This window comes from Pelmatolapia mariae, linkage group LG10_11, assembly GCF_036321145.2.
Source record: "Pelmatolapia mariae isolate MD_Pm_ZW linkage group LG10_11, Pm_UMD_F_2, whole genome shotgun sequence".
Taxonomy (NCBI): domain Eukaryota; kingdom Metazoa; phylum Chordata; class Actinopteri; order Cichliformes; family Cichlidae; genus Pelmatolapia; species Pelmatolapia mariae.
Genome location: NC_086236.1, coordinates 54598540 through 54620376, shown reverse-complemented (window position 1 = coordinate 54620376; position 21837 = coordinate 54598540). Strand labels below are relative to the sequence as shown.

The 21837-nt window shown below is 39.1% G+C and overlaps 2 protein-coding genes across 8 annotated transcripts in view; one reads left to right on the top strand and one right to left on the bottom strand.

Moving 5' to 3' along the window:
• fhod3b (formin homology 2 domain containing 3b) overlaps nt 1-4189 on the top strand; it is a 92098-nt gene extending 87909 nt beyond the window's left edge. For all 5 annotated transcript variants that reach the window (XM_063485816.1, XM_063485815.1, XM_063485814.1 and 2 more), the window contains 2 exons: nt 1368-1529; nt 1700-4189. In XM_063485816.1, coding sequence (XP_063341886.1) covers nt 1368-1529; nt 1700-1782 — 245 coding nt within the window. In that variant the 3' untranslated portion in view covers nt 1783-4189. The remainder of the gene's footprint in view (nt 1-1367; nt 1530-1699) is intronic.
• A 67-nt stretch (nt 4190-4256) lies between these two features.
• LOC134636071 (retinoic acid receptor RXR-beta-A-like) lies at nt 4257-13042 on the bottom strand. 3 transcript variants are annotated; one of them, XM_063485851.1, is made up of 12 exons: nt 12907-13042; nt 11648-11841; nt 10558-10711; nt 10163-10342; nt 9798-9851; nt 7608-7768; nt 7344-7473; nt 6516-6642; nt 6360-6401; nt 6153-6244; nt 5959-6064; nt 4257-5848 (listed from the first exon to the last, which is right to left on the bottom strand). In XM_063485851.1, exons 2-12 carry the CDS (start codon nt 11786-11788, stop codon nt 5701-5703), a joined length of 1335 nt encoding a protein of 444 aa, XP_063341921.1. In that variant the 5' UTR covers nt 11789-11841; nt 12907-13042; the 3' UTR covers nt 4257-5700. The 3 variants fall into 3 exon arrangements, with proteins under 3 accessions (XP_063341921.1, XP_063341922.1, XP_063341923.1); XM_063485852.1 differs by having other exon boundaries at nt 12916-13042; XM_063485853.1 differs by lacking the exon at nt 9798-9851.
• Between the last annotated feature and the right edge of the window lie 8795 nt (nt 13043-21837).

Here is a 21837-nt window from a genome sequence, read left to right as displayed (position 1 = left end):
TACCACTGCCATCCAGAAAACTAGATTTGCATTATTCAAGTCAAACACAGTAACAGTTTCATCAACGGTTTATCTTTACTGAAGGAATTCTACTTAAAACCTAAGTTTAATTAGGACTATTTAGCAATGTAGCAGCAAATCTCTGCAATCTCTATGTTTATACAGCACTTTGGTGCCTCTGCTCACCCCCAACCAGTCAAGGCAGATGGCTGTTCCCCCCCCCCCCTCCCTCCCCCCCTCCCAGCCTGGTTCTGCTGGAAGTTTTCTTTCTGTTAAAAGGGAGTTTTTCCCTCCCACTGTCGCCAAGTGCTTAGTCGTAGTCGGTCATCTAATTCTTGGGGTTTTCTCCAGTCTTTACCTTACAACATATAAAGCACCTTGAGGCAACTCTTGTTGAACTTAAAAGCTATTAAATTTATATTTAGAGATAGCGTGCATTCATTGTTCACACATCATTAATAAGACTTTGAGCTGCTAACCTTTATTCTCACATCAGCAGGTGTAGTTTTCACTCAAAGCTCAGCATTCACTTGATGTAAACATTTTGTGAAGCCGTTCATAAGGCCAGCTAATGTATTCTAATATCCTATCATCAATAATGAGTAATTATTATTTTTCAGTTCATTTGTAATCAGTCATTTCAAGGCAGTAAGCATAAATTCAGTTATAGGGGGGAGAAGTTAGAGTAGGGAATGGTCATCCATTAATTTTTAGTTAAGTTTTGGATTTTACAAATCAATTTTATTTACATAAGATCAATTCACAATAGTGAAGGGGCTTTATATTACATGGCACAGACTACAAAATTAAGGAGAGGAATACAAATTATTTGGTGATCCTCAGTGACAAAGCATATAAAGGACGAAGACTTTTTTTTAACACAAATAAACTGGTAAAACCAGGCTGAGGGAGGGTTGTGGGAGGAAAGTGAGTGTGACAAGAGGAGCAGAACATCTTCCTGTTTTACGTTTACTTCAGCTGATCCAAAATGCCAGCTGAAGGCTTTTCAAGGGCCTATTATGACATCCTGTTTACAAGATGTTGCTAAATGTTGTAGCAACATTTGCTGAAAGTAAGCATGCAAACTAAAAGTAGTATCAAAAATGATTTGCATTAGTACTACAGGCCAAGGTAATGCTACTGAGTTCATATATCTGCTCAAACATGCTATTTCTGAGATTTACAGAGCCAGATGTCTCAAGTTTAGTTCATTGAATTCAGAAACTACAATTACAGGTTATCAAGTCTGTCGTTAAGCCTGCTTGTAGTTTAACTAAATGACTTAGCTCTTTAAAGAATATTATGAGATGCTATTACCTTGGTACCATCAGACTTTTCGCTTACCCATTCTGACTGTGTTGTTTTAGGTCGTTTTGCCCCATGGTGCTCTGCCAACGACGACCCAGTAAACTGCACAGATGACACAGCAGACGAGATCATGGAGAGGATTGTCAGGTCAGCCACTCAGGGGCCCAGCCAGCGGACGCAGCCGCGAGAGAGGAGACGATCCCGAGCCAATCGAAAATCATGTGAGTGGTGTCAAATATTGGACGAGTGGCCTCATTTCTTATCATACACAGAGCAGAAAGCTCCAATCAGCTCCATATGTAAACTAATATAATGCAAAAAAACAAAACACTTTTTCCATGATAGGCGATTACGTTTCCACTCTTTCTGAATTTTCCTCTTGTGTGCACAGTGAGGAGGACGCTGAGGAACGGTTTGACAACAGAGGAGGCAAATGCTCTTGGCTTGTCTAATGGTTCGGAGATGCAAGTGTGAGCTGGAGCCCCACGGGACATCAAGCTACATTTCACTGCCCCAAACTCCCCATAAGGACATAAAGACCCAACCCGTCAACCTACTCTGCTCTGGCTTGGCACTAAAATCCCCCTCCTCGACCCCAGCTTTGATGAGTTGATCTCATCTTTGTATGTCTGGACTTGACCAAGTGCTTCCTAACGAAAGAGAATCGTGAACAGGATTTTATTCCTGAACTGATGGGCAGAGGGAGCAGAAACGGCGTGCTGCATTAAAACCACTAAGCTTTGCCCTTGCTGGTTAAACACAGTTTACACATGATTTGCTTTCATAAGGCTTCATCACAGTTACGCTTTGAATGTGATATTGCATACAAACACCTGCAGAAGTGTTTTGGGTTTTTTTTTAAGGCCGTGGGAGTCAAAACAGTTGGCAGTTTAATCCCCGTGGCCTTCAGTGAATTGAGAGGGCTAGAAAATCGGTTCAAATAAATGTGTTTGGGTTTAGTTTCAGCCCAGGAGCTTTTGTGACAAAAAAAGACATTTCATCTATTGAATAGATGGCCTTGTGCAGAGGGTTATTTTGTTATATACTACTGTGGTAGTTTTGTGTTTCGTTTTGCTCAAGAAGGTGCTCAAATAAGGAACAATTGCACTGGATGTAAAAGTTGGGTCTCAAAGGAAAGTGAGATCCTTGACACTGATTAACCATTCAGACATCTGAATCTGAGAACATACTCAGCAGTTAACCAGCAATTCAGCAGTAGCACAGTTTTTAAATGTTTAATCAAAGTCAACATATCCAAGGCAAGCGTGCATTAGTTTACTAGATAAGAAGGAATTTGTGAGAGAAATGGCGCAGATATTTTTTAAAGTTGAAATGAAGAGAGAAAGGCGATTGCCAACAGCTCCGTTACAGGTTTGACTGGCGATCCCACTGGTTTCAGACTAATGCTCACGATGCAAACGTTTATAGTTTGAACTGAAGTCGCATCGTCACCATCGTGATCGATTCTCACTGATGAACAGTTGGAAACACTTGGAGTGAGGTGAAGTACAAGTGAGCAGTCTTCACAGAGTTTATTTCGTTTTATTTTGTAGAGACTATGAGCTGCACATTTCAGAGTGCCTTTCAGAGACAGCTATTTATTAAGACGTTTTCAGGGACATATAATAACGAAAATGTTGCTACAGATGTGCGGTCTGTGGGGCAGGGAGGGAGCAGAGGTTAATATTGCAGTGTAGATCATTCTTGAGCTGTGATTTATTTTTAACCAGTGTTTTTAAACTTGTCATGGCAGAATTACTTTTTTTGGTTCCATGCTATGTCTTGGATCAAGTAGTTTATGAAGATAGCTTTAACATATTTATGACAACTTAAGGATTGGCTATGCACATTAGCTGTTATCCTGTTGCCTTATTGTAAGATTCACTTAGGTTCACTCCATTCATAGTGTAGGTAAAACTATATAGAGAGATCAGGCCATTTTTGCCATTTTCAGGGCATGTGGGGTTTATTTTTTCATTCTCAATGAATGCAAACCATCAGGGGGCACATTTATAATTATTAGTTAGGAAGCACATAAAATGTTTTAATTTATAGACTTTTTAAAACATCAAAATCTGTACTGAACTGAATATTTTAGAGGTCCACATGCTGTTAATCAATTTGGAATGGCCTTGACTGAATTCATAATATGATCTCTAATCACTTTTTAATTTTCACTGTGATGGAAACATAGCCATTGAGAAAATAATTTAGCGCATTGTGATAAATCTGCATAAAAAAAAATCAAATGAGCACTCCATTTTTATTTTGTTTTGAATTGACTGGAACCTTTTCAGCACCTTAGACTCGATGTGTAGCATGCCACTTAGTAAAACTGAAGTTACAGGAGGAGCTGGGAGCTCAGTGCGTTTCCCGGGTTGTACTGACTTTTCAAGAGCAAAAATGTTTGAAGCAATACAGGGGAATGCTGTAAACAGATGTACATGTCATGACTGTCTTTTTTTTTTTTTGCTCCATGTGTAGAATAGTGTATTATAGACTAAAAGCAGTGTTATTCAAAATATAATTTAAGAAAACCAAGCCATGCATGGTTTTAAAAGAAAGTGTCACTTCTGCTTAATCCGGGAGGTGGTTTCACTTTGGTTCTCAGAGCTGTAGGATTTTCACTTCAGACTGTAACGTGAACACCCAGCGATCGGCTTTACCAGTTACTCCAGTAGAATCCAGTTGGAAGCCTTTGATTTCATTGCACTTATATTTTTATCATTAGCCCATCACACACTGCTGCCTGTGCCATAACATCACTGTGGAACTTGGACTAAAGTGCTTTACTACCAAGGCTTCAATTGCATCTATACCCACAGCAAAAACTATGTAACAACTACAATAAAAAGGCAAAATGCAATTTTTTTTGTCATCTCAACTTCTTTCTGCCACCTTTTCTTCTATGAATAAAAAAAATAAATAAGTCACGTTTAGACCAGACAAAGCATGCGAAAGAAAAACTTAAGCCTGTTTATTTTTAGTCCACACAACCCATGTTTCAAGTCACTTTTATGTTCAAGAGCATACAGATGTCAGTGACACGTTTACCATTACAGCTGGTGTTTACATACGGCCAACTCATCTGGACTTAAAATTCATGTCTGTTCACAGGTGGTATGGAGCTAAATGCGATTATTGTTTGCTTGCAATAAAATGCAGAGACATCACGATGATGAAGACAGCTACCTAAAAAGAGGATAGGTAGGAAAAACAACTAAGCATTCAAAAAAGAAAAAAAAAAGAAGCCGAAACTGTCTCAGCAAATCCAGTGCAACCCAAGACACGTTCTGCTTTATACTAGCTGAAAACAGAAAAAAGGGTAAATAAGAATTATAGAATTTGTATTTCCTGATCATAGTTCAAATTTATCAATATACACTGTCCCTGAACAATTACTTTTGCACAGTACCTTAGATTTGTGAAGATAAATTACAAAATGGAGTCTTCCCTTTCCACAGGACATAATTTTCTTTGTAAAACCCCTGAAAAACTGACAGGCTTACCTAGTTTAACATTTTGTATTGCTACATTTTAAACAAAGATTGACAAAAGAATTTTTAGCTTTGCATATATTCATAGGTTTGTGGTTTGGTGTGCATCTGCGCCAATAATCATCTCTGAAATAGCACCAAAAGACAAACACTTGACCATTCAGAGGCCAGGCATTTGTTAAATGTATGGTTTAGAAACAGCACGTTGCAAATGTGCAGAAAAGTCTTATCATTAACCTCGACATAATTATTCTTTTAAATGGCAAAGTAAACAACACTCTGCATATATATGTATATGAGACACATAAAGCTAACCCTGATGAGCAGTACGAGTCTGGCCTGACGGTTTCAACTGCTCACTTGTCTTCTGTCTCAGGGTCACTGCTGGATTTTATCATGTGCAATGGATACAAGTAAACTCAAAGCTGTTGTTTGGTACAATAATGCACTTTTAGATCTGAGTTGAGTGTAAATTTATAAAAAGGGTGCGTCGTTAACGCGTTAAGAAAAGAATCTGGTTGCTGTCCTCTCATGTATCCCATCAGTTGGAGAAACAACAATCTTAAAATCTGAGGTGTCTAAAAAGTTTATACAAAAATGTATATCCAAATTATAGTTTATCCTGTGAGGGAAATATGTAAATGTTTATATTTTCAAAAGATACTTGTGTTTACCCATAGTTACACATGAAGTTAATTAAACATATAGCACCAGCTTGTAGATCATGCCAAGCCTTGGGTTTGGTCTAAAGCGCAAATCTGTGCCGCACTAAAAGAAGTGTAACGCAGACAGCAGTGAGACAAATCGACAAATCTTCAAAGAACTTAAAGTGCCACTCCAGTCCCACGCCCGCTGCCCAGGCTTCAGCTATCTAACCACAGTACACGCTTCTTATCTAAGACAACTGATGGGGAGCTTCAAGCATTTCCATTAGGAAAGTGTCAATAGGCGTGTCACCGATCAGCTTGAAGAAGAAAAGATGCTCCAAGCACTTCAAGCCAATAGATCGCAGTGCTGGCAGTCGAAGGAGGAGCTTAGCAAACCTGCAGGGAACAGAGAGGATATCATCTCACTTAACAAAATCAAAATGTACGAGACAGGACTACAACCAAGACTGTTACAGCAGAGGACTGTTACAGCAGAGGACCATTACCTTCCCTGCTGCTCTGGATATTTCTGTTTGCAGTAAGCTTCCAATGATGCATAGACCTTTTCTCTAAGGAGCTCCACCTCACCGGTGTTGGAGAGCCCTTTAGCATCTACATGAAAAATGCAGAAAATTAAAAAAGCCCAAAACATTTTTTGAAGAAATAGTTAAATGTTTCTAATTTCTTCCATGTTAAGTACCTGGGTTAAACAGGACAATGGCTCGAAGGCAGCCCAGCTCTATTTTATCCATTTGCATATCTCTCATCTTATTGACGAGCTCAGTGAGAACTCTGAAAAAGAATGCAAGGTTTCAAAGCATTAAACAAAAACAGCAGCTAAAGGCTAAAACTCCACTGAGCCTACACTGTGTAAGACACTCGGAATGTTAAACAAGAGGAAATTTACCTATCGAATATGGCGCCGACCTCTGCGCTCTGCACACTTTCTCTGTATCAAAAACAAAAGTCAAATTAGACAATACATTTTTATAACACAAATCATTGCAGTCAAGTGCAGCTTATATGTTTGTATCCTGGCAATTCTTTACTTCCATCAATGTACCTGTCAAAAATGGCTCCAACTCCCGCACTGTGTGCATTATCGCGCTGTAGCTCAGAGGCAAGAAGAACTCCATCCTTCAAAGGAATGGAACGATGGGAGAACGAGGCGATCAGAAGCTCATTCCACCCTGAGAAATTAAGTCCATTTACACACAGATATGTAGAAAGCAATAAGATTTTAATTCATCATGACATTTAAAACAAAGACTCCTGTGTCTCAGAGTCCTTTCTCCCTTAAGTTGTAGGCAATAATACAAAGACAGTTTAGTGCAACTGTATACACCATCCCCGCTGCTGTGAGATTTATGTCCTCAGGGTTCTGAACCACTGTGGCATGGGAAAAAAAAAAAGTTGTTATTGCCACTTTCCTTTCTGGGCAAAAAAACCCTTCTGGGGAATCACCAGACACATAACAACCGGAGTTAAGAACAGTCACTACTTCAAAAATATTTTCTAAAACATTTCAGCAAAATTGGGCAGAAATGTGGTCATTAACTCATAGCCTTTTAAAAGTTTCCTCTACACTTTGTTTTTACTAGACATTCTCGTACACTAATTCTTAGCACTGCTTAGTTTTATAGGGTATGCAATTTATTGCGATTTTGCAATTTTTTGCAAGGTATGCAATTTATAGAGTATTCAAATACACAAATATAATTCAACAGCTCCAAACAACAATAACTTAGATAGCAATGTAACTGTATGTTAAGAATTACAATAACCAGCATAAAAGGACATCTTTGGCCATTTCAGAAGAATACTGTAAGGTGCCTTTGATAAACTGGTAACATCAAAGCTGATCAGATCACTTGTGTGTGCTTGTTCATACCTGCACGCAGAAGGATGACCTGATCATCAAGGGGCAGTTCAGAGAAATGAGGGATTCTCTTTGCCCACTCCACCAGGGCAAACAGCTGTTTGTCTGCAGTCTGACAGATGTTGCTAACAGCATCATGTGGCTGAAACAAACAAAAAAAAAAAAAAAGACAATCAATGTTTCCAGTAATTTTAGTAAGCTTTCATCTTAATAAACATAGCTATCACTCTGCTTATAGTGCTGCCATGTAAATGCATTTACGTTCCAACCACTCACCGAGTTTCCTGCAGAGCCTCCGTCTGAGTGAAGCTCAGTCTTTTGCTCCACAGCCGTCTCTGCCTCCAAGATCTTCTCCACAGGCATCTCGTCATTCACTCCAACACTGAATTCCAGCTCGCCTTCCCGCTCTCGGTTCCTCTGTCGTTCCTCTTGTACCGCTGCATCACACAAAACACACAAACAGACCATCAATGATGCTTGTAAGAGTTAATATGCAAAGTGTTCTGACTATGTGCAATCATTTTCTGATGCACTGAGAAAGTCTGCTATACAGACAAAACTTAGTAAGAGCAATATAGATGTATATGACTATTAATGTAGTGAATTGTTATCAATTTTAACTGAGTGGTAGGACCCAAAATTCAACTGAATTTTACTTTCTTATTTATGTAGTACTAAATCAAAACAACAGTCGCATCAAGGCTCTTTATACTGTAGGGTAAAGACCCTACAGTATTACAAAGGAAACCCAAAGAACCAGCCGACGCCCTATGAGCAAGCCCTTGGTGACACTGGGAAGGAAAAACTCCTTTTTAAAAGGAAGTAATCCTTTGGCACAACCAGCTTCATGGAGGGGCAGTCACCTGCTGCGACTGGTTGGGGGTGAGCGGAGCCACCAAAGTTCGGGTTGAGGACAAAGAAAAGGGAGCAGAGGGAGAAAGCAAAGAAGCCACACTGTGGGAGGGAGCCACAGTTTAATAATTACTGCTGCTGGTTGAAACCTCTAAATGCAACAGTGATGTATAAACACACAAAGTGAAAAGGTTCAGGGCCCAAATTCCCCAGCAGTCTAAGCCTACTGCAGCATAACTAAGAGAGGGTTCTAGCCCCAGCTATAAACTTGATCAAAAAGGAAAGTTTTAAATCTAATCTTAAAAGAATAGGCATTTGTCTCCCCAGTACAAACTGAGAGCTGGTTTTACAGTAGAGGGGCCTGATAGCTGAAGCTCTGTCTCCCATTTTACTTTCAGAAACTCCAGGGTGGGGCGGTATATGATGGGAAATGATCATTCAAAACTTTGTATATGAGAAGGATTTTAAATTCAATTCTGGATTCAACAAGGAGCCAATGAAGAAATCTAATATGAGAGAAATATTTTTAGTCCCAGTTAGCACTCACACTGCTGTGTTTTGGAATTACTAGAGGCCTTTCTGGGAGTATTTAGTGTGAGATGAGGATAATGAATAACAATGGCCCAGCCTACATATAATAAATGCATGAACTAGTTTTTCAGCATCAGTCTGAGACATGCTTAATTTTCTTTTAGTGACATTGCAAAAATTAAAGAACGCGGTGCTACATATTTGTTTTTAGTGCATGCTGACAGTGCTCACAGTGTTCAAAGCCAAAGTAATACCATCCAGAGTAAAGAATCTGGTTAGACAGCATGTTTTAAAGATGAAGACAAGTTCACTGGATCTAATTTACAGTGGAAATGAAACACAATTATCTACTGTTGTGTATTAATGTGTACAACCAGATGTTCATTCAAGTTCAAACTATAAATAAATTAGGGTTTTCTGCTCAGAACCTTAGGGTCAAATCAGAAGTCGACTCTATATAATATCTGTGTGGATGTTCACCAGTGGAAGCTCAGTAGAGAGTGGTTTATGTAGCACAAGAATGAAGCTAAGCATAAACATACAAATACAAGCCTTTGAACCCAAAAACAAAAAAAAATGTTTTGGACCAACTTAAAATAATTTTTCTCTATTTAAAGCAGTCAAGCAGCCGTGCAAGTTAATTTGAAGGTTTTCACACATGCTCTTCCTCCCGCCCCTTTTTTTCAGAATTTTCAAAACTGACTATGAATTGTTGTATTGGTATTATATTACTTAAAACTTAATTAATTTTGAAGCGGTATAAGCAACACAAGCCAGGACTCTTCTTAAAATGCTGACACTGAGGGATAATCTGCCATTATCACTAGGCAATCAGACACTGAAAACTGCAGCTATACGAATCCGATCTGTGCCCTTAACAGCAACCAAAATTAGAACTCCTTGGATTACTGTTTATTAGACAAGTACCACATACTACATTTGGCAGTACACCACAGCAGTCATCACTCTCCATCATTCCCAGGTCAAATTCACACACAAATGTCATGAACTTTGCATTTCTAACAATTTCTAATTCTCCATGTGACATTAAAATACAGTATCCTCAAGAATTCAATGTCATACTCATCCATCCTTCAACTTTTCCATCTTCTGTTATGTCCTTTACAAGTTTGATTGCTAGTGAAAGATGGAGAAAGATTTGAATTGGAGACAGGTTAGTTGCACCAGCCCCAACAAACCTGTCTGTCCTAATGTATGTTATCAATAGTCCACATTTACTTAAACTGTTTTATTTAGGCTTAACTCTGTATAATTAATAACTTCATGAAATTTTAATTCACAGCTAGTTTTTTTATCGCTAACATACAACATTTTGACTTATCACTGTGGGTACAGTTACATGTAAGACAAGTCAGAACAAAACGCGTTGCTAAACCGTCTGACTGCCAAACAAGCTCTCTATGGTAATACTCTAATACTTTGCATACCTTCCCTCTTCATTCCCATGGCCAGGCACTTCTGGTAGCGGCAGTACTGGCAGCGATTGCGCTGGCGTTTGTCGACCAGGCACTCTTTGTTATCCCTGCAGGTGTAGCTCAGGTCTTTTCGCACAGTTCGTTTAAAGAAACCTTTGCAACCCTCACAGCTGTACACTCCATAGTGCTTGCCTGTAACATAATGGGGGGAAAAAAACTAACGTTACGGCCCAATGAGAAGACTGGAAGGAAGACAACATCAACCTGCATGTATGAGTGGGGGAAACTTTTTGCTATCATTCGTAATAAGTAAGATCCACTACATGAAAATGTTATCATGGGTTGAAATATTCGTCGGCTGGTGTTTCACTTCTGTCCTTTACCTTATGCTGATTAAGTTCACTCACCAGAAGAGCGGTCCCCACAGATGACACACAGTCGTTTCTGAGACAACATTATTCCCGGGCTGTGAGCCTGCATGGGCCTCAGGCCAAACGGAGGCTTGATGTCTTCTGAGCTGCTGACTGAGTGCATCCCTGATATAGGCGCTGAAGATGAAATCTGGATACGATTGCAACCAAATAAAACAAGGGAAACAATGTAACAATGTCATTATTTGTATGTAATGGCCAGACAGCATTTTCCATCAATTTGAATAACTGGAAGCCAGGGCTGTCAAAATTAGGCAAAAAAAAACAACAACCCAAAAACAAAACAAAAACACTGTTTATTCCTTCAAAAATATCTTCAGATATCTAAATTATATCCACAAGAAGGCAAATTGATACGAGACTCATTATTACTTTTGTGAGTGCATTTAAACTGGGATAATTAGTGTGGATATTTAGCTCTGGTCACTGGGGAAAAAACGCGTATACCCCAAATGGATGACAAAAGCCTGATGGCTGTTTCTAGGTGAAATTGATCGTGTGCTACACTAAAAACCTCCAAATTTTGAGTTCACACTATAACTTTGAGTTTCTCACCATCACCTATTCATGTATATCTACTAATTAAGGTATCTTATGTTGTTCTGATTTTTCCACATAATATGGCATAATCCATGTGAACAGCGAAATACTAAGAGTCACAGCTACTGGATTTAACAACTTTTACTCTGCAATATCCAGCGGTGCATCCTACACAGCTTATGACAGACACTATTTCTTAGTTATTTTCATTTTTACACATAAATACAGAAATATTTTCATAATCAAATGCCCTTTTGTTATTAGCACTAACTGTGACAATTTTTGCTTACAACGCCTTCTGTTAAGAGCCATTATCCAAAAATGCCTGCCTCTATAAGTGGAGTAATGTAAATAGTCAGTAAAGTGTTTTTTTCCACTGCAGTGTACCTTAAGTGGCTGTGTATATTCGGCCCAGTTTAAACAAGCATCATGGCTCTCAGGCTACAGAGGATGCATGTTTTAAAAATAAGAGTTAAGTGCACTGTGACATCAGTACAATACATACACCCTAATGCATATGAATTACCTGACTGTTGCTGATGGGTCCAAATCCCAGAGAGTGTGGCACCACTGGGGAGTTAAGTGAGGGACTGATGACTGAAAACGGAGATCCTAAGATGCTGGTGGGGCTGTTGGAGGCTGAGCTGTTAGGCTGCTGTGAGGACATGGCTTGTAAGCTGCCCGCTGAAAAGAAAAACGTCCCGTTCGAAGGATATCAATCTGAAAGTGATAAAAAAAAAGGGATATAATAAGCTATGCAAACCTTTCTGATCTATCTTGATTAAAAGATAACAGAGACTGACTTTGACGATTATTATTTTGAGCTAAAGTTGCCAAACATGATTTGGTTGCAGCTTCTCAAAAACAGAAAAAAAAGAAAAAGAAAAAGGAAAAAACGAGGGGGGGGGGGGGGGGTATTTTGTTAATCATTACAAATTTGGTGTCTTTCAGTTCTCAAATGTTGAGAGTTTGCCAAGATTATATCATTATTTCTCCCATTTCAGAAATAAAGTAGTGGCAGTCTTATAGCTGCGATTACATTAAGTGGCAGAGAAACCAATTTTCCATAAGTGAGTTAGCTGGCCACGTACAAATCTATAACCATAAATCACTGAACATAAAAAGGTCCGTTTATTTAGCTAAGTTGAACTCAAAAATCACCCCCTCCTCAAAAAACTGGACAAATAAAAGGGAAAGAATTCTCGTGGCAGGTAATGTTTGTACGTACAAATATTTGCTTACATTAATCAGTGTGCGTTAGCGTTTCATGTTTGCCAAAATGTTGCTAAAGGTACGCAGTAGCGCTACCGCCGAGTCACTATTAAGTACATACTAGACCTTACTAGAACAAAAAGCAAATTCATTGTCCGTATTCTGTAAAAAACTACAACGCATACTAATTACGACAAAGAGACAATGTCGGAGTTTGCCTTTATCGATAGCTCGTTAGCTGCAACTCTATTGAGGCTTCAAAGATCCATGCTATACAACAACATTAGCAAACATTAGCTTTGGTTTTTACACGTCTAAGTGATACTACCTTCTGTAGTTTTTTGTAAAACTGGGATATAGCAAACAGACCTTGTTTCGCATCTAAAAATGTTGCATAATAATCGACAGTCCGCAAATGAATCCGCTCGACAAGCATTTGCTAAGATTAGCTTGTTAGCTTAATTTACGGCTAATATAGCCAACATTAGCTCGATGCTAGATTCAGGGGTAATACCCCAAGGAAGCGACTGTTCACAACTACCTCATGGTCGTTGGAAGGTTGGAATTACATACCAGACACACCTTCGAAGCATTGTTGAAAATCACTTCACTATATCTAGATAAAGGCCGAGTCTCAGACACAGTTTGCTTCGGTCAGAAGCTGTTGTTGTTTACAGGCCATGATGGCTCAGTGCCACAATCGACTTGAGCCAAAATGTCCCACGGGACCACCCATAACAGCACCGTCATATGACACCCCTGCTGCAGAGGTTCAGATTGATTTAGTATTTAATCACAGCTAATTTGGTTGGCGGTTATCGCGTCACAATTGTGTGCAGTATTTGAGTTTAAATAATATCTATCTTCTCAATATATACTGTTATCAAATTCAGCACACTACGCTCCAAAAATACACAACATCAAAGGGTATATAAACGAGCCATCCGTGATGCATTCAAGAAACACTGAACATTTCATACCTGCACAAATACAAGCGAGTGATTGTTTTGGGTATGATAGGGGGAGTGGTAAACAAAAATGTAAGTAAACAGTAGTAAATTCAGCCAGAAACTGTGTGTGGTTTTTGAGTAGCCCAATTATGGCATGCTATTATTTAAGAATCTGAGCAAGCTGTTTTAAACAGCCACACCTACAAGAAGAGTTGGAATGTTTTCCCTTTGACAGAAGGAAGGGGTATATACAGTATTGCACAACTTGTTCTTGCACCAGTGATTTATTTGTGCAGTAATATTTTCCACTATTCAAAATATTGAACACAGTGTTCTGTTCTTCTAAAGACCATTTTTGTCCAACGTTTTTTCTCCTGGGCTGGAGAATGACTTGCACTTTTGTTCTTGTGAATTAGTTGCACTGCCTCCTAAACCCTCATAAGCTGAGGTTCAGTTTATTTTGTACCATTTGCAGGACATTTTACAAACAAAACAAATTTGTTTTATTTCAGTTAGAACAACTAGACATTGACACCTGCATTCTAGGCCTACCTGGTGAATATTCTCATATAAATTCATCTCAACAAACAAGAAAACTCATATGGCATACAGTATACAGGCAATCAAAATAAACTTGAAAAACTGCTTTGCTCTTTGTTAGTTTGTGAGAAGGTGGCTCTTAACAAGCCAGGTGGCATTCCTCCTGCAAACACTGTGCTGCCTGAAACTGCTTGCACCTTATAGGAGCAGCAGCTGATCAGAACAGAGCAATATGGTGAGCAGTATTATATGTGTAACATCTTTTGGCTTGTTGCTTTGCAGTTTGTCATCATGACTGAAAACAATAGACTAACCACGATGAAAAGGACCTCTGCTGCTTATTTGACTTTTTTGTCAGGTTAGTATGATACATTTGTATTTACAATTTATATAAATTTAGCTATATAAAGTTTGATTAAACATAACATGATGAAAAAGAAATATTTTTTCTGTACTTCCACAGTTTTTTGCTTTTTCACACTGGGATCTTCAGACTTTCACCTTATTACTCTCACTGAGAACTACACACAAGCCAAGAGTTATTGCAGAGATATGTACACTGATTTAGCAACAATTTACAACTTAGCAGATATGAATAATCTGGTTTCTTTAGCTTCAAATATAACTGAAAACACTTGGATAGGACTGGAGATCGGAGCTGTGTGGATGTGGCATTGGTCTTTGCCTGGTCAAGTAACAGATTTTCTTAAGTGGAAATCAGGAGAAGTAATAACAAATAATCAAGAAGAATGTGCAGCAATGGATCAATTTGGTGGATGGTTTGTCAGTGCCTGTGGAGTTCAAAGAAAGTTTGTTTGTCAAGGTAAGTAAAATTACAATAATTTATTTCAGAGATCAATAATAATAATAATAATAATAATAATAATAATAATAATAATAATACATTTAATTACATTACAGGGACACATACTGGGGATTTCATTTTTGTTAATGAGTCCAAATCGTGGTGGGATGCTCAGAGTCATTGCAGGGGCTTGCCATCTGATCTAGTTAGCATACACTCTGAAGCAGAGAATATGGCAGTGCTCAACGTGTCTGCATCACAAACTGTCTGGATTGGGCTGTTCAAAGACCCCTGGAAATGGTCGGATGGAAGTAACTCATCTTTTCGTTTCTGGAGAGCTTCTCAGCCCAGCTATCTTCCAAATCAGGATTGTGTTGCTGCAGTATTTCAAGATAATGGGAAGTGGAATGAGCAAAACTGCAGTAACCAACTCAATTTTGTTTGCCGTGGGGGTAAGTTTGTGTTATTTATTTATAAATTGTATGTATTTACTATGTCAGCAAAGTTATATTATAACTTTTTGTTTTCTATTACACAAGACACAACAATCTATATCTGTCCACTCATTACTCACTTTTACATCAAGGAAATAATTTTCAACACTGCCATTCACAATAGACAGTGGCCTGTAATTCAGACAAATGTACTTCAAATTAATTTGATTGCAGCTGCTGCTACCAAACAGTCAAGCACCATTACCACAACAGAAGGAACAGCTGCAGGTGGAGTGAGAACACCAAATACCACAGAGTTTATGTCACCTACATCAAGTACTCATCTCCAAAGTACAACTACAGAAATGTCATCTTTGACACAGCCACCTCCTGCAACTACTGTGAATTTAACTACAGCTGGTGACTCTATATTAACAACCCCAGGAGGAATTTCAGCCCAGATCCCAACAACACAGACAGGGATTTCAGTCCCAAACACTACAGCACATATAGAGATTTCACCCCAGAACACTACAATACAGAAAGAGACTTCAGCCCAGAACACTACAACCTACATAGGAATTTCAACCCAGAACACTACAGCATTCATGGGGATTTCAGCCCAGATCGCTACAGCACATACAGGGACTTCAACCCCAAACACTACAACACATACAGGGACATCAGTCCATAGCACTACAGCATACATAGGGACTTCAGGCCAGAACACTACAGCATACATAGGGACATCAGTCCAAAAAACTACAGCAAACGTAGGGATTTCAGCCCAGAACACTACAGCATACATTGGGACTTCGGTTCAAAACACTACTGAACACATAGGGACTTCAGTCCAGAACACTACAGCATACATGGGGACTTCAGTCCAAATCACGACTGAACACATAGGGACTTCAGTCCAGAATACTACAGCATACATAGGGACTTCAGTACAGAACACTACAGCATACATAGAGACTTCAACCCCAAACACTACAGCATACATAGGGACTTCAGTCCAGAACACTACAGCATACATAGGGACTTCAGGCCAGAACACTACAGCATACATAGGGACTTCAACCCCAAACACTACAGCATACATAGGGACTTCACTCCAGAACACTACAGCATACATAGAGACTTCAGGCCAGAACACTACAGCATACATAGGGACTTCAACCCCAATCACTACAGCATACATAGAGACTTCAACCTCAAACACTACAGCATACATAGAGACTTCAGCCCCAAACACTACAGCATACATAGAGACTTCACTCCAGAACACTACAGCATACATAGGGACTTCACTCCAGAACACTACAGCATACATAGGGACTTCAACCCCAAACACTACAGCATACATAGGGACTTCACTCCAGAACACTACAGCATACATAGGGACTTCACTCCAGAACACTACAGCATACATAGGGACTTCAGCCCCAAACACTACAGCATACATAGGGACTTCACTCCAGAACACTACAGCATACATAGGGACTTCCACCCCAAACACTACAGCATACATAGGGACTTCATTTCAGAACACTACAGCATACATAGAGACTTCAACCTCAAACACTACAACATACATAAGGACTTCACTCCAGAACACTACAGCATACATAGGGACTTCCACCCCAAACACTACAGCATACATAGGGACTTCACTCCAGAACACTACAGCATACATAGAGACTTCAACCCCAAACACTACAGCATACATAGAGACTTCAACCCCAAACACTACAGCATACATAGAGACTTCAACCCCAAACACTACAGCATACATAGGGACTTCAACCCCAAACACTACAGCAATCATAGAGACTTCAAGCCCAAACACTACAGCATATATAGGGACTTCAACCCCAAACACTACAGCATACATAGGGACTTCAACCCCAAACACTACAGCATACATAGGGACTTCAACCCCAAACACTACAGCATACATAGGGACTTCAAGCCCAAACACTACAGCATACATAGAGACTTCAACCCCAAACACTACAGCATACATAGGGACTTCAGTACAGAACACTACAGCATACATAGGGACTTCAGTACAGAACACTACAGCATACATAGAGACTTCAACCCCAAACACTACAGCATACATAGGGACTTCAAGCCCAAACACTACAGCATACATAGGGACTTCAACCACGAACACTACAGCATACATAGAGACTTCAGTACAGAACACTACAGCATACATAGAGACTTCAACCCCAAACACTACAGCATACATAGGGACTTCACTCCAGAACAGTACTGTACACATAGGGACTTCAGTACAGAACACTACAGCATACATGGGGACTTCACTCCCGAACAGTACTGTACACATAGGGACTTCAGTCCAGAACACTACAGCATACATAGGGACTTCAGTCCAGAACACTACAGCATACATAGGGACTTCAACCCTGAACACTACAGCATACATAGGGACTTCGACCCTGAACACTACAGCATACATAGGGACTTCAGCCCAGAACACCACACATTCGTCAACCGTAACGGCCAGTGTAATCAGTCAAAATTTGCACCAAGGTATGTTTAAAATATCACATCTTTGATTTTGTTTTGCATTACAAATTATGCAATTAAGTAATTCTCTTCACGTTTTCTTCCAGAAGGAAACATGATATTAATTCAAGAAAACATGACATGGACTGAAGCTCTGAGTTACTGCAGGAAACATTATTTTGATCTTGTTGACATTAAGACCAAAAACATACAGGACCAGGTTGCTCAAAAGGCAAAGAATGCTACATCATCGTATGTGTGGCTAGGTCTACGCTACACTGTTCAATTTAATTTTTGGTTCTGGATTAGGTCAACGTCTAGCTGTTACCAGAACTGGTTACCAGGAGAAGGACCTCAAAGGGATTATGGCAGTGCTGTTAGTGGTGCCATGGAGGCCACTGGGGGGCAGCAGTGGGTAGGTTTGCCCGAGACAGAAAAACTGAATTTTATCTGCAGCACATGTGCTGGATGAATGAGGGCCAGTGCCCCTTAATGTAATAAAAATGTTAACATTTTCATTGTGCTGTATGAAAAAAATAACACATTTTCCTATACTGACATGTGCACCCCTTGGTTTAAAATTCATGCTGTGTTCAGTTATACCATCAATCCAGTGAACCTTGGGGGCCGTGATCCTGATTGTTTTAATGCTAAGTTATGACATCATATCTCTTTTGAAATACAGCTGCCTCCTCTGTTGTTAATATTGAATTTAATTAGATATGAAAACGTTTTTTAATCTTTGCATTTAATGAATATGACATGTTAATTTTCTACATGTGTCATTTACAAGAGCAGGCACCGTTTAATCCCTCACCCTCACCCAGCCGGCCGAACAAGAGGAAAAAAAAGTAAATGGTCTGTATTTGTCTAGCGCTTTACTAGTCCCTAAGGACCCCAAAGCACTTTACACATCCAGTCATCCACCCATTCACACACTGGTGATGGCAAGCTACATTGTAGCCAAAGCCACCCTGGGGCGCACTGACAGAGGCAAGGCTGCCGGACACTGGCGCCACCAGGCCCTCTGACTACCACCAGTAGGCAACGGGTGAAGTGTCTTGCCCAAGGACACAACGACCGAGACTGTCCAAGCCGGGGCTGAACCGGTAACCTTCCGATTACAAGGCGAACTCCCAACTCTTGAGCCACGATCGCCCACTCGCCCAAAAGAAAAAATGTTTCTGTTTTGTAGGCGTGCACATTCACATTTATGGGCAGCAGGAAAAATGTGGGACAATTGATCATCTATGTGCCTTTCAACTTGGGGTTACTATTTGCATGTTGACCCCCTTGGCTGGGGCCTCGAGTTTGTCAGCCCAGTATGGCCCTGATCCATACTGCCTGCAGCACTCACTGACCTGACATTCGCTGGCCACTCAGAAGATCTGCAATACAGACGTTCACCCTCCTTCCTTTACCCTTGAGGTACACAGAGAATTGATAAACCATGGAAGCAGGACATGATGAAGCCTTATTTAATATGATAAACTGTATATAAATTTTATCTATTGCAGAATTGCATATGTCAAAGAAGTTGTTACAAAATAGTATGTTTTGTATGTTTATCTGTTTTTATATACATAACAAAATGTCTTATTTTTTTAAGTAAATAAATAATCCCTCCAAATACCTGTGTTATTCTTTATCAATTTATAAATGATTGTATCTCCTTATATAGCTCCTTGATATAACAAATGAAACCATACAACACAGGAAATATCTTGTGCTTGATACTATAATTTATTATATCTGCTGTCAATTAAAAAACATTAAAAATCAAATAGTGATATTAGGCATGCACCACGATGAGCAGCTAATCTACTAAATTATAGAAAACATACATTCATTTGCAAATATTACATTTTCTAATACCTTACTAGAATGTTAGCACTGGTTTATGTTTTATTGGTATCTAAGAACATTTGCAGTGTGGATTTCAATAGCTCCATAAAGTCAGTAAATAGCAGCTTGAAATTCACTGCTAAATCTTTTTTAACTGCTTTTGCATCCAAGATGAAAATCATGTCCCTTCTCAATTCTACGGATCATTACACGAGTGTGTCACAGCTTTTCCCCGAACAGCCATTGGTCAGTGAGTCTCCCATCAGTTCAATGTTAATGTTCCAATTGGGTGCAGTCAGTCAATCAGTCTGTGGACTACTCCCTCCCCTCCTTTTCTCACCCTCATCTCCTCTTGTGTGCTGTCCAGCTGGCTCTGACCCCTGACCTTTCACCCTCACTCCTGACCCTTGCCAACATTCCCACGCCACACCCTTTTGTGCACATCTCTCCATCCTAAACCACTGGTCACTCCCTCTGAATTTTAAGAGATTATGGTGAAACATGATGCATTTCCACTGCGATCAGTGCAATGCAACCTAATTTGGCCTAATCCCAATGCAAGTGTGAGATGTGAAACTTACAAAGCAATCTGAGTGTGTGGAAAGTAACACAACAAAAAAATATACCTAGGGATTTAGTCTAAAAACTATACATATAATGTTCAATAAATCTAAAATAGCAACTAAACATTGCAATTAATCAATGCAACCTCTGCAAAGTAGTGCAAGGTTTATCCAAAATTCATCCATAGATGTGGTCAGCAAACACACTTCAATTTGGGCAATATTTTTGATATTCAAATTTAAGAAAGATTTTTAACTTCATGTCTTACTACCTGCCTTTGACTGTCCTATCTTTCCTCTCTCTCCATACCTTCTCTTAGTGTGGAACCCTCTGCAGATCACGCCCTTCTGTCACTTTCACAGTTAATTGTAGAAAAGGAGATTTTCTTCATTGAAGCCCAGTCTCTTAGGTAACCTCACTCCTGCATGAAATGAGATGGATATTGGTGAAGTGACAGAGAGGGGGACAAGGGACAGGCAAAATGAACGAGAAGTAGTGGAAGATGGATGCAGAGGAGAGCGGACTTAGAAATATTTATTAAAAACACCTTCAAAAAGTAAGAAAAAATAGCTTAATGTTCCATGTGCATATGGATACATGATTAATAACAACTTCTCTGGGACTATAATTACTATATTGTTGATGGTGCATTATGTAAGTATTGGAATAATTTATTTTTTCACTTTAACTTATTAATAAGCTGGTTCACAGATTTAAAAAATTGAATATTTAAACATTTTTGAAGCATTTGAGAGTTCAATACCAAATTTCTACTCATGGCTTATATTTTAATTATCAGTCTGCTGACAGGCTACAAATGTTTGAAAGAACTCTGCACATTTTATCATAGCTATTTTTCTATGTGTTTCAATTAATCTTCCAAGGTATTTTTTCAAACCATCCACTGCAGGACTGAATCCCAAGCCTAAAAGTTGCTGTGACTGTTCAACCAAAACTTGACAGGGAGTCTGGTGTTGATTGTCCAAACGCAATTCTTGTATTTAATCTCCATCCAGGAGTTGTGGCTGGACATCATGCTCCCAACTCTCATTCTCTACCTCCTGCAATAGCGCAGAAGTCAACAGAGGAATTAACTGACTGTCCTAAGACTTGACTTCATGGTAACTGTTCTCCAGCGATACAGGGCCTGTTCTGGATGACTGTCCATCTAACGAAGTTAACCAGTCATGACATGTATAGTTAGAGCAAGTGAAAACAAATAATGAACTCTAAAGGCCAAAAAATGCCCAAAAGATTTACTTTTTCAAGTGGACCATTATGGCATTTGCTATAATGGTTCAAGTGATAGTCATGTTATATTTGAACTTTATTAGCATTTTTTATTTAGAGTTATAACAACCACAAGAACTTGGTTCTCAAATTAAAGTCACTTTTGGTAATTTCAGTTAAGTGTCCAGAGGCAGGACTGTGGCGTATCATGTAATTATTGTGGGGTTTACTTTTTCTTTTCTTTTACAATTCTGTATAGAAGTCGATAAGCTCTGTAACTATTTAATTTGTTTTAGGAGAACATTATACTAACCTGACAAATTTAGAGGGAATAGGGACTCAATATTTACATGGATGTTTGTATTTATATTTCCACAAGAGTCATTTGTGTGAGTAAATATAATACTGCATTAATGTTTAGTTGAACTTTTAATTTAATTCCATTGTTTGTATGTTTAAAGCTTAAATTGATCTAATAACTATAATAATGATGTTTAACATAGAATGTCACGATGTGCTTTGCTGATTTAGAAAATATATAATGAATGAAATATTTTCTTTTATCAAGCTGTTTGTGTAGAAAAATAAAGTTTTA